Here is a 16,731-nt window from a genome sequence, read left to right on the forward strand (position 1 = left end):
CCTAAAAATGGGTGCCATTTCAACAAGTAACAGAGGCACCGCAGTTGTCTGTAGCATAAAAATCTGAAAACTAAACTTCCCTGGTTTTTCTCAACTAGAAATATCTCATAACAGACCTAAGCATATTTTTTACTGCTAAGTCTCTAACTCAAGAAACATTAACTATAAAGCCTGCTAAAAGCTCTATGGATCTAAAGAAACTTAGGAACTCTGACCTCAAAGAGTTTACAACCACATCTGTCCTTTTACAGTAAATTGTGTGGGCTTTAATATGTAAATCAATGCATGAAATAAACACAGGTTCACAATTGAGGATACACAGAATATACTCACATAAAAAGGAAAGGTATAGACTCTTTAGCTATGATGTTTCCATTTTTTTTTTCTTTTATCATAAGAATGAAACAATTCAGCTAGTTTTATTGTTGACACAAACCAATTCTGGCTGAAAAACAATTAAGCTTAGAATCTGTGGCAACAAACAGATCATTTGGCTAGATAAGTGTTGGAGAAAAGAGAGAACAATCAGAAACCAGGGATCCTTCCTTTCTATATATCTGGTATTCTTTCATCTTACATGAAAATTAGAAATGGTGAATTTGCTGAAAGTTCACATTAGTAATTCATTCTAAGTAATAGGAAATTAAAACAAAAAACCATAGTACCTGTGTCATAATTTCCATTGGGATGTGTAACTTCATCTATTTCTTCACTATTTGGGTCATTTTCCATATTGAGATTTTTTAACTGTACTAATTCCAGGAATCTCAAGGCTGTTTCTGCCAGCAGAGCTATGTTTTCTATAAAAAGAAGAAAAATTATGATTATCTTCTTAAATCTCTGTAACACCTCTAACTTTTTCTCCCTAACTCTTTATACATAAAAATAATCATAGAACTAAGAATAAAAAATAGAACTTTTACCTTTAGTACTTAACCTAATCGTATTTCAGTAACTAATTTCATAATCTACAACTATCCCTAGACACCAATATTAATAATGAAACATAAGTATCTTTAAAAAATACAAAAATAACCTAAAGTATTGCACTGGAAGCTACTGAAGAAAAACTAAAAAAAAAACCCAAAAAAAACCTTCTACAGTGTCCTACCCCTTTTATTGTAAGATTTAAAAAACATTTTTTTCCTTTTATCGATCCTAGAGAGTGGGAAAAAGAGGGAGAAAGAGAGGGAGAGAAATACCGATGTGAAAGAGAAACATTGATCAGTCGCCTCTTGCACACACACTTACCAGGCACCAAATCCACAACCCGAGCATGGGCCCTGGCTGGGAAGCAAACCTATGACCTCTTGGTTTGCTGGACAACACCCAGGGCCAGAGTCCTACCATGAACAGTATCTGACATTAGACTAACAAACATTAACGTCAAAATAACAGATCAAGGTGGGCTTTAGAATCACACAGACCTTGGCTCAAATCTCTCCTCTGCCACTTAGTAGCTGGCTACTTAACCCATTTCTTCACACATAAACGAGCCATTACCAAACTCAACCAACCACTGTTGGACTGCTTTACAAGTGATACTCTGCTCTTAAGAAACCAATGTGTGAGACTGGTTGCCACACTTCTGCAGTTGTCTGTATTTTCTCCTCTCTCTTTTTGATAATCTAATAAGATTACCTGATACTTCTCACCACTTCTAAGTTCTGCTGTCACATTTGCTATTGATTTCATCTACTCTATTGCTTATACCTTTTTCCTTACATTTTTATTTATTCCTGTCTCTACAAGACTGCACTCTTTTCCTTCTTAGCAGTAAATAGCACTGAACATTAACTACTTTATTTTATTGATTATAAGACTCCCTGTGTCTGAGATGCATCACGCAATAATTATGATTTTTCAGTCTACCAAATGCAGTGAGTCCCTTCACCCTACCCCAGGTTCAAGGTTCTTCTGAATAGAACAAAAATTTACCTCTAAGTAAGCAAGATATTAATACCTTTCAATGTCAGCTCACCCCAAAGATGGAAAAATTTGAGGCCACCCTCTGATAAGAAGTCAAAATGCTACATGAATATCCCCACTTTAATGAGTGTTACCTTTATTAAGAAAAGTCTATTTTTCTGAAGCTCCAAAGTGGAAGTAGATCTACGCTTATTTCCCCATTTAGGTTTATAAACCACAATGTACTTGAAAGTTTACTTTAGACAAGCTACCACGTAATAACATCTCTAAGTTAAAAAAGAATAATGTAAAAGAAATTTACAAATTCATTTTAAACTTTTGTAATTACTTAGGTGTGGTTTTATTATACTTTACCATGAAAGTTCACACAGACTTCAGGCTCTATTTTAAAAAGGCAGCTTTATCAAGCCTCAAGCCATGATGAGGGGGCACTGCAAAGCACTGGCACTGACCCCGGATCATCATGGACTCTCACCATAAAGACCAAAAGACTAAAAGACCAAAGAACAGCAGGGCTGCTTCGAAATCAAGCTCTAGACCAGTAGCTCTGAGAACTGAGAAAGAATTAGACCAGATATATTTGGGTCATTTTTTTAGACTCTCATTCCCAATTTCCTCGCTGGTAAAATGAAGGTAATATAAGTCACTGCTCAAGGTTTTTGCAAGGAATAGTTGTGAAATATATATAGATCTTAGAATCTTAAAACCTAGAATTCATCTTAGAATCTATGTATCTCTTGCAACTAACTCTTGCAACAACCTTGAACAGTAGATACCTTGGCACACAGCAGGTTTTTCCATAAATAGTAGCGTTATTTTTATGCTATAACTTCCAGTAATTGAATGTCAGCATGTTAATATGGCACCCATACATCAAAACCTTACCTATTTAACACAATTAAGAAGAGACTAAGACATTCTGGGCCAAAAGTAGGTTAGAAACTCTAAAGATACATTTTGTTTTTAAAACAGAAAAACTTTTATTTAATTTTATCTAGCTCATTTATTTATATTTACCAAGTGAATTATAAGTATGCTTTGTTACATGATAAACTCAGATCTATCTTAAAGAAATCCCGGATTTTCTAGGCCTAAAGCTTATACCTATACAATTATGGAAACCAGAAATCATACATAAGTAAACAGGCAGCTGGATTAAATAGAAATAAAAATATGAATATAAAAAAGAGAAATCCAACAACCACTAATCACTCTGTGTCTATGTCTAAGAGAGAAGGCCAGAGTCTAAAGACGATTTTGTGTACATGCCCCATTAAAATAGTGAGAGGCAAATCATAAAAAGAACTAAGCAAGTATCTTACAAAAAAAGTGACAATATCATCACCAAAAACATACCTGACTTCCATCATATTACATTTTAGAAATAAATTATGGAATTATGGAAATGTAAATGACATTTCCATGCAGAAATAAGCATTTGGAATTAATTTGGGGAGCTAAAAACCTGAATCTGTATCACTTGATTTTATGAGTGAGAATTACAAGTAGAACATGCAGGTGTGTTATATAACACACCTACCTCATCACAGAGAACCCACACATGTTAAGCTCTAGAGTAACTGAAAGGACCTTAAAATTCAGTAAGTTAATAGGCCAGGATTTTCTAACACCACATTACCCAGCAGAGTAAATTTTCTTCAACAACAGTAAGTTGTTGTTGAATATCCTAAAATTGATATCCAAAGCAGCTTATTTGTTCAGAGAAACTTCATAAAGGCTTAAAGACACTACCTCAAAAGCACATACTTGTAACCATTGGTCTTACTTCAAATTAAATGTAATACTCCCAGTAAAATCCTAAGATTCTATATTATATACTTTTTATTCAACAGTTCTAATCACTTCAAAAATGGGAGTACACACAAAAGCTGGGTCCCAGAAACAGATTAGCTATATTACTAAAATATACACAAATAGTTTAAGGATCAAAGTCCATTCTTGGAATTCCCGAAGAAATCAAAGAAACAAGAGGTATTACAGTCACTAACTTCAAAAATAAATGGCTATTACTTTGACAATAACTCTTACCAGCATAGGCTAGTCTGACAATGGTAGCATCATCTTGGGCTAAGTGGGCTATGCCCGGCAGAATATACTCTGGATAGATATTGATATCATTACGAGGAACTTCTTTGACAAGAGCTAGGACTTTGGTCAACGTCCTCAAGGCTTCAGCCCTTACTCTAGGAACAGAGTCATTGCTGAAATGCAAAAGATACGGAGTGATACGATCCAAAAGAATTTCTACACTTAATCGTGGGGCCAAATGGAGAATAAGTTCCAAAGCAGCAAGTTTGGAATCACAGTATTTAAGGGTCTGTAGACAGGAGGTTATAACAGACACCAGGATAACCAGCCCATTTTCCTTAGGCTCTTCTTCGGCTTTTTCCGGCAGATCGTGTCCACAGAGATTGTGAATAATGTTGCCCAAATCCTTCCGTATAACCAGTATACGCTCATCTGCAGACAGAAATGTTTCCTTTGCAAACTTGGCCATGTAGGGCTGAAGGAAAGTGTAAAATATTTCAGGAAAGGCATTTCCACGCTGCTGCTTTAGGTAATCTTCTGCCTCTAACCGTTTATCTGGCTCACGGTGAATCATCTGCGTTACCTATACCAAGGGGAGAAAAGGAGTGAAAAATATATTTGAGAACAGTGAATTAAACCAGATGAAAGCTACAAGCACATCTTAACCACAATTTAAAGGATTTTGGAGGTAATTCTGACTCTTCTCAATTTTTACCATTCAGAACCTAACTACTGAATAATATGTGAATAAAAGCTACAAGAAATTATATACTAACATGTTATAAATGGCCCAGACACATAGAGGAGATGTACCCTGTTCAACATTCCCCATTTACTAAGACAGAGGAGTAGCCCTAGCTGGTGTGGCTCACTAAATTGAGTGCTGGCCTGTGAATCAAAAGGTAACCAGTTCAATTCCTAGTCTAGGGCACATGCCTAGGTTGCCAGCCAGGTCCCCAGTAGGGAGCATGCAAGAGGAAACCACACACTGATCTTTCTCTCTCTCTCTTTCTTCCTCCCTTCCCCTAATAATAAATAAAATCTTTAAAAAAAAAAAAAAAAAGACAGAGGAATAATATACTGCTGCCCACAACTCAAGGATTCTTAAACTTTTTGAGCAGGAGATGCCACTGAGAATCTAAGGAAAACAATGAGATTTTCTCCTAAGAGAAAAAAATGTATACACAATTTTGCATACAAAATTACACAAAATTCTGAAAAGAAACACAGTTCCCCTGAAATCTATTTACATATCAATTCTGGTTTAAAGACTTATTTTCACAAGACCAAGGAAATAATACATGTTTTAAGTGTAAGTCAAAAAGGGAATCTGTGGTATGAACTTTTTAAGCAATGTAAAAGAGATGTTAAATCCTGCAAACACTAAAAATGACATACCTAATTTTAATTTATCTTACGTTTTCTAGCATCATTAGAAAATAATATTTTGAAAGTACAGAGCCCGGTTTAACCATTCCTAGACCCTCACAGTGTATTTGCCATTATTTAAATACTCGAAATATCATAAACATATATTTTGTTATTTGAGCTTTGATTATATTCTAAATAAACGTTGCACTGAGCCTGGGGGAATCAAATATACTATAAATAAGGAAAAGTGACTGAACAAAATTAGTTTTACATTTGGATTAAGCCTTAAAGGTTAGTCAAATTCACTGCTTTCACAGTTAAGAAAATGTAGGCCCAAATTCATGCCAATGCAACATGATGAATAAGTGCCGTACCCAAAAACATAGCCAAATATACCAACTCCTAATCCAGTGCACTGCTCATTGAACATGAACTAAATTGTCTTCCTCTGAAGCATTATATTTTTTAACATTTGCCATTTGTAAAAGAAATTAAAATATATATTTCCCTACCTTGCTAAAGTATACTTTAATTTTTTTTATGTTCACCCAAGGATATGGTTTTGTTTTTTTTGTTTTTTTTTTTTACTGATTTCAGAGAGAGAGGAAAGGAGAGGAGAAAGGAAGGGGAAGGGAAAAGGGAGAAAGGGAGAGAGAGAGAAACACACTGATCAACTGATTCCCACATGCACCCCAACCAGGAATCGAACCTGCAATGTGACTATGTGCCCTGACTCAGGATCAAACCTGCAACCTTCTGGTGCAGGGGAAGATACTCCAACCAAAAGAGCCACTCGACCAGGGCAAGAATGTTTTAAAGATACCATTTCCTATCCTTGGCTCAGAGTCAGCATAAGCATCAGTTCCTACACTGGCTGACTAACTTTAAAAAGATCCCCTTAAACAGTAATGGCTTATAAGACCTCCCACAGAAATCCTCCTATCTGTCCTGCTACACTAATTTGTGGTTCTGTATCTCCCCTTCCAGCACAGCCCTCAAGGTCAAGGGAGGTAAACAAAGCTAGTAGCTTCTATACAAAATAGCTTTGTACAGCTGCATTATATTCAAGTTGATGTTTCCCATCTTTTATTTTAGGTATATCTCCTTCATATCTTACTATCAAGTTCCATCCTGGACAACTTCTCTAACCCCCAGGCAGGCATCTCCTTACCTCCTTCTAAATCTATCCAAAGCAGAGTCATAAATTATAATGGGAATGGGAAGACGGGTGTGTATTTCTTTCTCTCTCTCTCTCTCTCTCTCTCTCTCTCTCTCTCTCTCTCTCTGTCTGTGTGTGTAAAACATTAAGTCAAATGAGCTCTGTGCCTGTGACAGGGGAAAAACTGTACATTTGTCCCTAACAAAGTAAAAACAATAAGGCAATTGTATTAGTCTCTAGGGCTCTTTGTTCCAAATTTGTAACATTTTAGAGAGTGGACTAATGTAAAAGAAAGAACACAATTCTATTAAATTCTTTATGGCAAATACTGGTAGCATAGTTACCAAATCTCTGATACTGCGATCTTCAATTTTATTTAGCACTTGTTCAGGAAAAAATTGTCCATTTCTATAAGCCAAAAGTTGAGAGAGATCAAATAGTGGTACACCTTCCGTAAAAAGCTCAGCTATCACACAACCTGGAAAATACAAATACAGTCCCATTAAACATGAAATGCAAGATATCATTAATACAGATGAACAATTCAGAGAACTCATAAAACTCAAAGTGTAAAACCAAGTAAACAATTAAAAATTTTAATGCAATATACAACTACAACCAATCAAGAGAGAGAAAATGTCTAATACATAATCATCAGTTTATTTGACTACATGTTAAATAAACTGTAGTTAAAACTGTAGTCAAAAAAGGTCCATTCCATTTCCCCCCCCTTAAAAAAAAAATAAAATTACTTCCTAGTTCTTAATTTAAAATGAATGTGTGCACATAGCATATACACACCATATATTTAGAAGCAGATACTTGTAGATAGATTAAAAGCCACAAGAAATACACTATTTTAAAATATGGGTTTACAGAAATTAAGTTCATAAAGGATTACTGAGAAATCATAGCTTTCAATTCACTTCATCATTAAACAAAAAAATTATTAGGTGTCTATTCTACATTAGGCTCTTGTAGTACATGAAACAGTTAAATCCCTGCCCTCATAAAGCTTTCATTACAGGATGAGAGGCATAAAATAAACCAGTGAACCCATACAATAATAAAATGAGAAGTGCTAAGAAGTGTAACTATTAGGATTAGAGAGGAAAGATGATGTAACCCAATCATTTTACACTTATATAATCTTCAACAAGGAATAGAAAAGAAAACCTATCTACATTCCACAAAGGACAAAGCAGCATCACTTGTCATTATATGACATGAACTTAACAATCCTTAAAAAGATCCTTAAATAGCCTTAACTCACCACAGCCTTTGCATTTGCTAGTCCTTCTGCCTAAAATGCTATTCCCCCAAGTATCCACAAGGCTTATCCCTCCACCTCCTTCAGAGTATTAATCAAATGTCATTTGAGCTGTAAGGCCTTCCTTGAGTGCCAGATTTAAAATTGGAAGCCCTACAACCACAACTCCCCCACCCCTTCACCTGGCACATTCCCTTTCCCTTTCCCCTGTTTTACCCACAGCATCAACTGCCAAATTACATATTTATGTATTTTCTTTACTGTCTACATACCCTGTAGAATGCAAACTCCATGAGGAGGGGATTTTTGTCTGTTTTGGTCACTGAAAAATCTCCAGCAACTAAGACAACCCTGGCACATAATAAACAATAAATTTCCTCCATTAATTTCTACCTATAGAGTGTCAAGTTTTAGAATAAAAGACATGAAAATAACTATTACAAACATCATAACCAAGAAGGAAATAGAATTAAACAACGCTACGGACCAGATGGATCTAAGCAATAAAAAGAATACTCCACCCAAACCAGAATACAAAATTCTTCTCATGTACACATGGAACACTCTCCAGGTTAAACTGTATGCTAGGCCATAAAACAATCTTCAGTAAGTTTTAAAAAACTGAAATCATACAAATTATGTTCTTCAAATCACAATGGATTAAAATAAGAAATCAGTTAACAGGAAAAAAATCTGAAAAATTCTAATATGTGGGAATTAATCATACCCCCAAATAACCAATGGATCGAAAGGAAATTATGAGACTTCGAGATGAATGAAAGTGAAAACACAACTAGTGAAAGTGAAAACACAACTTTAGTTGCATTGCATCGAAAAATATATGGAATGCAACTAAAGCAGTATTTAGAGAAAATGTATAATTATAAACACCTCTATTAAAAAGGACAAACTCAAAACAATCACCTAACCTTCACTTTAAGAAACAAGGAAAGAGTAAACTCAAACCAAAGTAAACAGAAGGAAGGGAATAACAAAGATTGGGGTGGAAAAGGGACATTAATACCAACTACCAACCATACAGAAATAGAAAGAACTGTAAGAGAGTACTTTCGACACTGCATGCCAACAAATTAGATAATCTAAATGAAATGTGCAAATTCCTAGAAAGAGATCACTGAAGCTGCCTTAAAAAAGAAATAGAAAATCTGAATGAGCATTATAAGAGATTGGTTATGAAAAACTTCCCACAAAGAAAAGCTAAACCAAGATGGATTAACAGGTGAATTCCATCAAACTTTGAAGGACTTAACAATGACCCTGCACAAATTCTCCCCAAAAATAGAAGAGGGAACACCTCCAAATTCACTCTATGATGCAAATAACTACCCCTATTCAAAACCAGATAAAAACATCACAAGAAAAGAAAAGCACACAACAACATCCCTAATGAATACAGATTTTTAAATTCCTCTCAAAAAAAAGTATTGCCAAAATGAGTGTAGGAATCTACAGCAATAATAACATAAGTGAGGGGAACGAGGACACCTTAGTATAATACAATGCTGAGAACCTACTGGTAAATGTGGATGAAGTACTGGAATTGGTAATTCATTTTAAAGCCATCACAGTAAAGACTGAATCAGGCAAGAATCATCAGTGGATGCCAAATCATGGAGAAAATTGTGATCACTGGCAGGATATTTGCATGGCCTTAAAGTTTCTTCCCACTGGTTGCTTATTAATCGCAAGGAATTGAAAGGACTAACTATAAAGGGGAGAAATAGGGGAAGATCTTGACACATCACCTCTGTGCTATTCCTCCTGAGAATTAATAACCTGAATCTAATCTCAAGGAAACCGCAGACAAACCCAAAATGAAGTCAAAAACAAAGGGGTGGGGTGGCACATACACAAAGTGATGAGGGCCCCAAGAATTGGGAAGTTTTAGTTTAGGTAATAGCTAATAAGCTTAGCAATCAATGCATGTAAAAAGCTATTGTTTAAGGAACTAAAGATATGATCCATCTTGACTCCAAGAGACTATAAACTGTTCCACTTTTGTGCCTCAGGTGAACTGCAAGCCATCAAGATGGTATCTCAGCCACTGTGAGACTCCACTGCCCAGAACATGGACAAAGACCCACCCATATGAAAGAATGCTGCAGCTTTTTATCTGATTAACTTTTTCCCTGAATTCCAAACCTCTTACCTACACTTTTCTTCTCCTTATAAAAAGGGTCGGTTTACAAATGGAATGTAAAATGGTCTGTTAGGGTACAAGCCCTTCGTCTTCTCAGATACTCGGCCATTTGAATAAAGCGCCGATAAAGATTCAGTCACTGTCTCTGCTTATTCGTTCTGGTAGTGACAGGCAGCACAAACACCCGCTTTTCCAGTTTCAACAGAACATGTAAAAGCTGGTGAAAACTGAATAAGGGCTACCGTCTAGTGGACAGTAACGCACCAATGTCAAGTCCCAATTTTGATATTGTGCTACTCATATAAGATGTCACCACTGGAGGAAGCTGGGGAAAGGGTCCTTCACAATTTCTGCAACTTCCTTTGAGTCCATCATTTAAATATAAAAAGTATAAATGTAATTTTTAAAAACTTAAGGGGAGAAATAATCTCCATACAATGTCAATGTCATAATGACAAAGGCTGTGGAAATATTACAGATAAAAGGAGGCTAAAGAGACATGACAACTAAATGCAATACCTGACCGTAGACTGAATTCTGTCCTGGAGCAGGAAAAATGCTACAAAGGCCATTACTGGGTCAAACACAAAATTAGAATAAAAAGTGTAAATTAAAGTATCGTATCAATGTTAAATTTGCTGAGCTGATAATTGTAACATACAATTACATAAACATTATATAATAGAGACTATCCCTAATCTTAGGAAATACTTAAGTATTTAGAAGTAACGGGCCAAAATGTATGTAACTTATTCAGGACAAAAAATCATGCAGAGTGGGAGGGTGAGGGAATGCAGAAAGGAATGAAAAGGTACAGGTGAGAAAGGAATCCAAGTAAAATATTAACAGGTGAATCCGTGTAAAAAATATATGGGTGTTTTATGTACTATTTTTTTTTTTTGCAAGTGTCCAAATTTTTAAAGTTTGCAAGTCTGAAATTATTTCCAAAGAAAAAGTCAGAAAGAAAAACAGCTGCATTTGACTACTTACAACTAAACAGAGGTCGTTATGGATTAAACTGAGGCATTGGTTGCCTCTCCCATCCCTATTCATATGCCGAACCCAGTAGTTTAGAATGTGACTCTTTCTGAAGATAGGACCTTTAAAGAGACCATTAAGGTTAAATAAGGTCACCTGGGTGGGGCCCTAATCCAAGCAACCAAGGAGTGTAGGAGCCTCAGGAGAAATCAACCCTGTTGGCATCTTGATCTTAGATTTCCAGGCTCCAGAAATGGGGGAAATAAATTTTTGTTTAAACTATTTAGCCTGAGATATTTTGTCATAGCACCCATAGCCAACTAATACAGAGATGAATACGGATTTTTTTTTCCTCGCCCGTTTAGAATGTTATTCTGTAAGAAGTGTTGTTTCCCTATGGAACAACTTGGTAGCTTTGTCTGTAACATCACTGAGTCCTTCTTATAATTCAGGTCTCCACTCAAATGTTACCTTCTGGGAGAGGCTTTATCTGACCATTTTACCTAAAGCAGTCCCCTACCAGCCTTTGTTATAGCATTTATCATTAACCAAAATTAACTTTCTTATTTACTGACTTATTTATTCTATCTCTTCTCCACTAGAATGCAAGCTCCATGAAGGAAAACACTTTGTCAGACTTGTTCACAGCTGTATTCCCAGCATCTACATTGTCTCAGAGTACATTACAGGGTCTCAGATATAATAGACAAATATTTATCAAGCAAATTAATGAAAGTTCTCCAGCAAAAAATAAAATAATAAAAAAGCTCTGCACAGATATATTGTCAGATGCAGAGAATATACACTTCTCCCAAACAAGTGGCCAAAAACATGGATATTCATCAAGATGGGGAAAAGCAACATTCCTAAATCAAATCAAAGAGCCTAAATCAAATCTTAGAAGCCATGGAAGTTGGACAGATCCTACCTCCCCCTCTTTCAAAAGAATAAACAGGCCTATCTTCAGTCAAAACAATGTAGGTCTCTTTAGCCTGTAAAAACAAATGCTGAGTAAGAATTTTGTTAAAGTTTACAAAACTATAATGTGTACGAAAAAGGTAAATATATACTTTCATCAACCCCTGAAATTTAAAACTGTAACTGACTTCCAGTTATAATATAACTAAGTCATGGGGATGTAAAGTACAGCATGATGACTATAGTTAATAACACTGTATGTATTACATAACAAAGTTCCTAAGAGAGTAGATTCCAAAAGTTGTCATTAACAAGGAAAAAAAATTCTATAACTATGTATGGTGACATGTTAATTAGACTTATCATGAAGATCATTTCACAATATATACAAATATTGAATCATTATGTTTTACAACTGAAACTAATACATTATATGCCAATTATGACTCAAAAATAACAATAAAACCTATAAATGACCCCCTAAAACTAGAAAGTGGCCACATTTCTAAGCTAAAGGAGTCCTATTGACAAAACAGTAAGTTTAAAATGTAATAATGGTTCAAGAAAACTTTAGATAAATTCACTGATCAAGAAAGCTGGGACTTGGACGGTTTACATTTCTAATACTGTTAAATCTACAGCATAGCAGCTAACCCTATCTTATCAAAACACCCCTCAGTATTATCTTGGGACACAGATTAATGCGCTGAATAGGCCAACAGAAGTACAGTCCTGTGTAAAAATTATTCATTATCCCTAGATAAAATATCCTTCTTCCTTAATTATGTTCTGTATTTTTCCTAAGTAATCTAAAACACAGTTGAATTCATGTTTTGTTTTGTTTTTTGTAGTAAACCTACAGGTGAGAACATGATTAAACTCGACCTTTCCAAAATTTACCAAAAAAAGGGGGGAGGGGGCCTGATGCCAGAGTTCATAAGGTATTCCTCAGGGATACTATCCTCAGCACACTTCCCCTCCCACAAGTTCATAAACAACCTGGAATCATGGCCCAGCTTCATGTGGTCTGTGTGTGAAATAATGTATATATGAATGCATGGTACTTACATCTAGGAAAGAAGGTCACTAATTTCATCAAATTTTTTAAGGGGATCTATCTACAAAGGCCTAAGAATCACTTCTCTACAAACTCTCCCTAGCTATAAACTCATTCCCTGAGCTATAATCACTACCTGTATTTCCTGGTAACTATCAAATCTCTGTCTCCATCCCAACTCTCTATGCATCAAACCTTTCTACATCTTCTCCTAGATATCTACCAAACACCTTCAACTCAACATATCTAATACAGACTTCATCATCTTCTCACCCCTCTAGTTGTTCTTTCTCTTGTGTTATCTCAGTGACCAGCATCACCATCCACCCTGTTTCCCAAAGAAGGGGTTACAGCGAGGGTGTAGGGGGTGGGGGTGCTATTGACATCACCCTCCAATAAATCACCAAGTCATAACAATATCTACCTACTCATTATCTCTTAAGCATTTCAGTTGACCCTTGAACAAGTTTGAACTGTACAGGCCCACTCACACAGATTTTTTTTCAATAAACATGATGAAGAAATTTTGGAGCTTTGCTACAGCTTAAAAAAACTCACAGGTGAATCTTATTTTCTTAACATTTTCTTTCTTTAGCTTACTTTATTATAAGTATATAGATAGAACACACAAAATATGTGTTAATCAACTGTTTATTTTACTGGTCAGCAGTAGGCTATTAGTAGTTAAGTTTTGGGGGACTCTAGAGTTATACATGGATTTTCGAATGTTCTAGGGATTGGTGCCCCTAATCCTTGAGTTGTTCAAGGGTCAAATGTACCTCTCTCTATTCCCTCTCCAACTCTGTGACAACTTTAAGCCAGTCAGGCTCATATCTTACCTGGACTAGCGGTAGTTTACTACTAACTGGTTTTCCCTTCTCCAGTATAGCTGCCCTCAATCCACTCTTCATGCTATAGTCCGTGTTTTGTTTGACAATGTCTCTCAACACTAGCATTGGCATGTGACACCCTTTCTGATCTGGGCCTTGCTTACCTCACACTCTATGTTCCAGATATACTACACCACTGCAAGGGCCCTAATGAATCACTGCATCAAGTTCTGGTCTTCAAGTCTGTATTAGCAGCATCCTCTGCCTGAAACAAACACCCCATACCATAGCTAGTTCCCAATCATCTTTCGGGTCTCACTTTAAATGTCGTTCTTCCAATAAAGAGGTCTTTCTTGATCCTGCCTCTCTACCTATCACCACTATGGAGACTAACGTAAGCATCTATTAAATACATATTCCTATAAGCACCCTATGTTTATTACCACCATAGCAAGTCGCATTACACTGAAATGTCCTTTTTCTATCATATCTATCTCCCTGTTCAAGTATAAGCACCTTTAAAAAAGGGACATAATTACCCTCTATGTCTCTAGCACTTATGAGAGCACCTGACACATACGGGACAAGTCAAGTACTCCTTGACTGAAATGTTTGAATGAACTGCTGTTGCATTTTCTAGGCACTTAAATGTGTCCAATGAAAGAACAGAGCATATATCTAATACAGTGTAAGAAGACAAGTTAATTTTTCAACATATGGAAAAATTTTTTAAATCTACGCTTTTATAGTAGAGTTAAAATATATGCACACCCACCCCCCTTAGTAAATTTAACCAACTCAAATACCTGCTGAAAAGATGTCCATTGCTCGCTTCAACTCTCCTCTTGTTCTCTGATTGCTATTTAAGTCTACAAGTGGAGTTGAAGGATCTCTCATATATTCCAACTCGGTGGCAAACAATCCACCATCAACAAAACGTTCAGGAGCAATATAACAAGTTCTCCTCCGTGAAGTGTCAAAGAAATAGTTGAAATCTGCTGGGTTGTCCTCTGGAAGGTAAGTGGGTTTAAAACTGGCAAAATCAGTTAGAAGGACCCAGTTCCAACTGGTGACCATTACATTCTCAGTCTTGATGTCCCCATGACGGACTCCAGATTTGTGTGCTTGGTCCACAGCTGTCAGGATCTGGAAAGCAATCCAACGCTTCTCAATATTATTTAAGAATGGACGGGTACTGATGCGATCATAGAGGTTGTCTCGCACATACTGCCTGAAGAGCATGGCTGCTTTCTCAGATGCTTTTTCTGCTGCCTTCTGGAAAGGTAGACAATTTTGTGCAGAATGAAGCCTGATTTTCAATTCCTCCAGCTCCTGTTTATAGCTGGTTAAAGGCAATGTGGGATCCTGAATTGCAAAGACCTTCACAACCACCAGGCCTTCTCGGTGCTTTGCTCGAGCAACTTTAAAAAAGCGAGTACTTCCCAAGCTCTTATCATACTCAAAGTCATGAATGTCTGAGAAATAACTCTCCACAGAAAGGATCTGGGAAGGGGCAATGCCAGCAAGCTGATTTCCCATAATGGCAGCAAATGCCTCTGGGTCAGTAAGTTAGGATGCAACACCTATTTAAAAAATAAAGAGTAGAAGGAAAGAAAAGAGAAAAGAAACAAGCAATGAAACACCATTATTTACTTGGTCGCCTCCTAAAAAATAGATGCACTATATTTCTCTTCAGGAGACCATTGTACCTACGCTTCCAAGCTGCCCAGGCACATTTATCTCAAAAGATCTTGTCATTTTATCTTGTCCTTTCCAGGATCTGAACTGTATTTATACAGTCCCCTTCAATATTAAGTTGAAGATATTAAAACATGTACTTTCTGATTTTTAAAATTACTAAACCTTTACTTTATGTTCAGTATTGTGCTTGGAGATACGAGGGTCACAAGAGTACAATATAATAACAGTCTCCGTCCAAGAAGAACTTTAGTCTTGCACATAAGACACAAACACATTAAAACTTAAAACTAAGAAACACCTAATACAAATAGTGCACTGAACACCTCAAAGGTCAGGCTAAAATCCAAAAATCAGTATCTCCTGGGACTTTCCAGCCTAACTCGAGTGTTTCTTACCACCCAGCTAACAGAAGACACAAAGTTGTCTGGTTTGCAACAATCACAGGGGAGACACTCTGGCAAAGACGTTAAAGAAAAAAGTAAACCAAAGTACACACTTGCCAAACACAGCCCAGGGTTTTCTCCTAGCTCAGGTTTTACAGGAAATAAAAGACACATACACACACGGCTATGAGCACATATAAACATTTACCCTGGGACTCTGGAAAGGATCACAAGTCGGTCATTAGCTCACACTAAGGTCATGGTGGGTCACTTCACGGCGGGGAAGAGTCGGCACCCGGGTGAGTTTTCTCTGTGAGGGGTCTTCCTCCAAAGGCAAGAGGTGGGATGTTGGGGAAGGGACGCAGAAAAGTCCCAACCTCCAGAAACCCTCGTTGTCCGCCGAGCAGAACTGGGGGGAAGCTCTCAGGGACGCCGCACACAGAAGCCAGGTTGAAGTGACTGCACAGATACCCAGGGAGTTGCCCCCGCCAGCCCCCTACTCAGCCCTAAGGGCCACGCGTTCTCGGGCCTTGTCTTCCTCTCGCGCGTACTTCCGGACCCCCAAGGTCCTCACCACCAGGCGAGATGGTGGAACTCGGGAGAGCGAGGGAGACCGCCAGCTCCAGTGAAATAACTTCTCAGCTGCTGCACACACCGCAAACGCCAACTCCTGGGAAAGCCGCCGGCTATGACCACTTCCTGCGGCGGAGCGGAAGTTACGAAGAAGGGAAGTTTGAGGAGGAGTCCCTTAAGGGAGCTGGTTGCTAGGAGACAGGGAAGGGGCGTGGTCTCGATCAGGGGGTCAAGAGCAGGAAAATAAGACGCTTTGGCAACATGTAGTCTCATATCCTGCTCTTCTCCTTATCTTTCCCTACACTCTGGAGCTTCTAAAATCCCTCAGAACCTGTTCAGACACCCTCTTCAC

At 37.2% G+C, this 16,731-nt stretch overlaps 1 protein-coding gene across 2 annotated transcripts in view; it reads right to left on the minus strand.

Annotated features, from left to right (window-relative positions):
• PIK3R4 (phosphoinositide-3-kinase regulatory subunit 4) overlaps positions 1–16,519 on the minus strand; it is a 66,578-nt gene extending 50,059 nt beyond the window's left edge. For both annotated transcript variants that reach the window (XM_054595812.1, XM_054595809.1), the window contains exons 1-5: positions 16,015–16,519; positions 14,529–15,305; positions 6,853–6,986; positions 3,979–4,561; positions 666–800 (exon numbers count right to left, since the gene is read on the minus strand). In XM_054595812.1, the coding sequence (XP_054451787.1) occupies positions 666–800; positions 3,979–4,561; positions 6,853–6,986; positions 14,529–15,261 (1,585 nt within the window). In that variant the 5' untranslated portion in view covers positions 15,262–15,305; positions 16,015–16,519. The remainder of the gene's footprint in view (positions 1–665; positions 801–3,978; positions 4,562–6,852; positions 6,987–14,528; positions 15,306–16,014) is intronic.
• Positions 16,520–16,731: the final 212 nt, after the last annotated feature.

This window comes from Pteronotus mesoamericanus, unplaced genomic scaffold (assembly GCF_021234165.1).
Source record: "Pteronotus mesoamericanus isolate MK-2021 breed Mesoamerican mustached bat unplaced genomic scaffold, CSHL_Meso_final scaffold_54, whole genome shotgun sequence".
Taxonomy (NCBI): domain Eukaryota; kingdom Metazoa; phylum Chordata; class Mammalia; order Chiroptera; family Mormoopidae; genus Pteronotus; species Pteronotus mesoamericanus.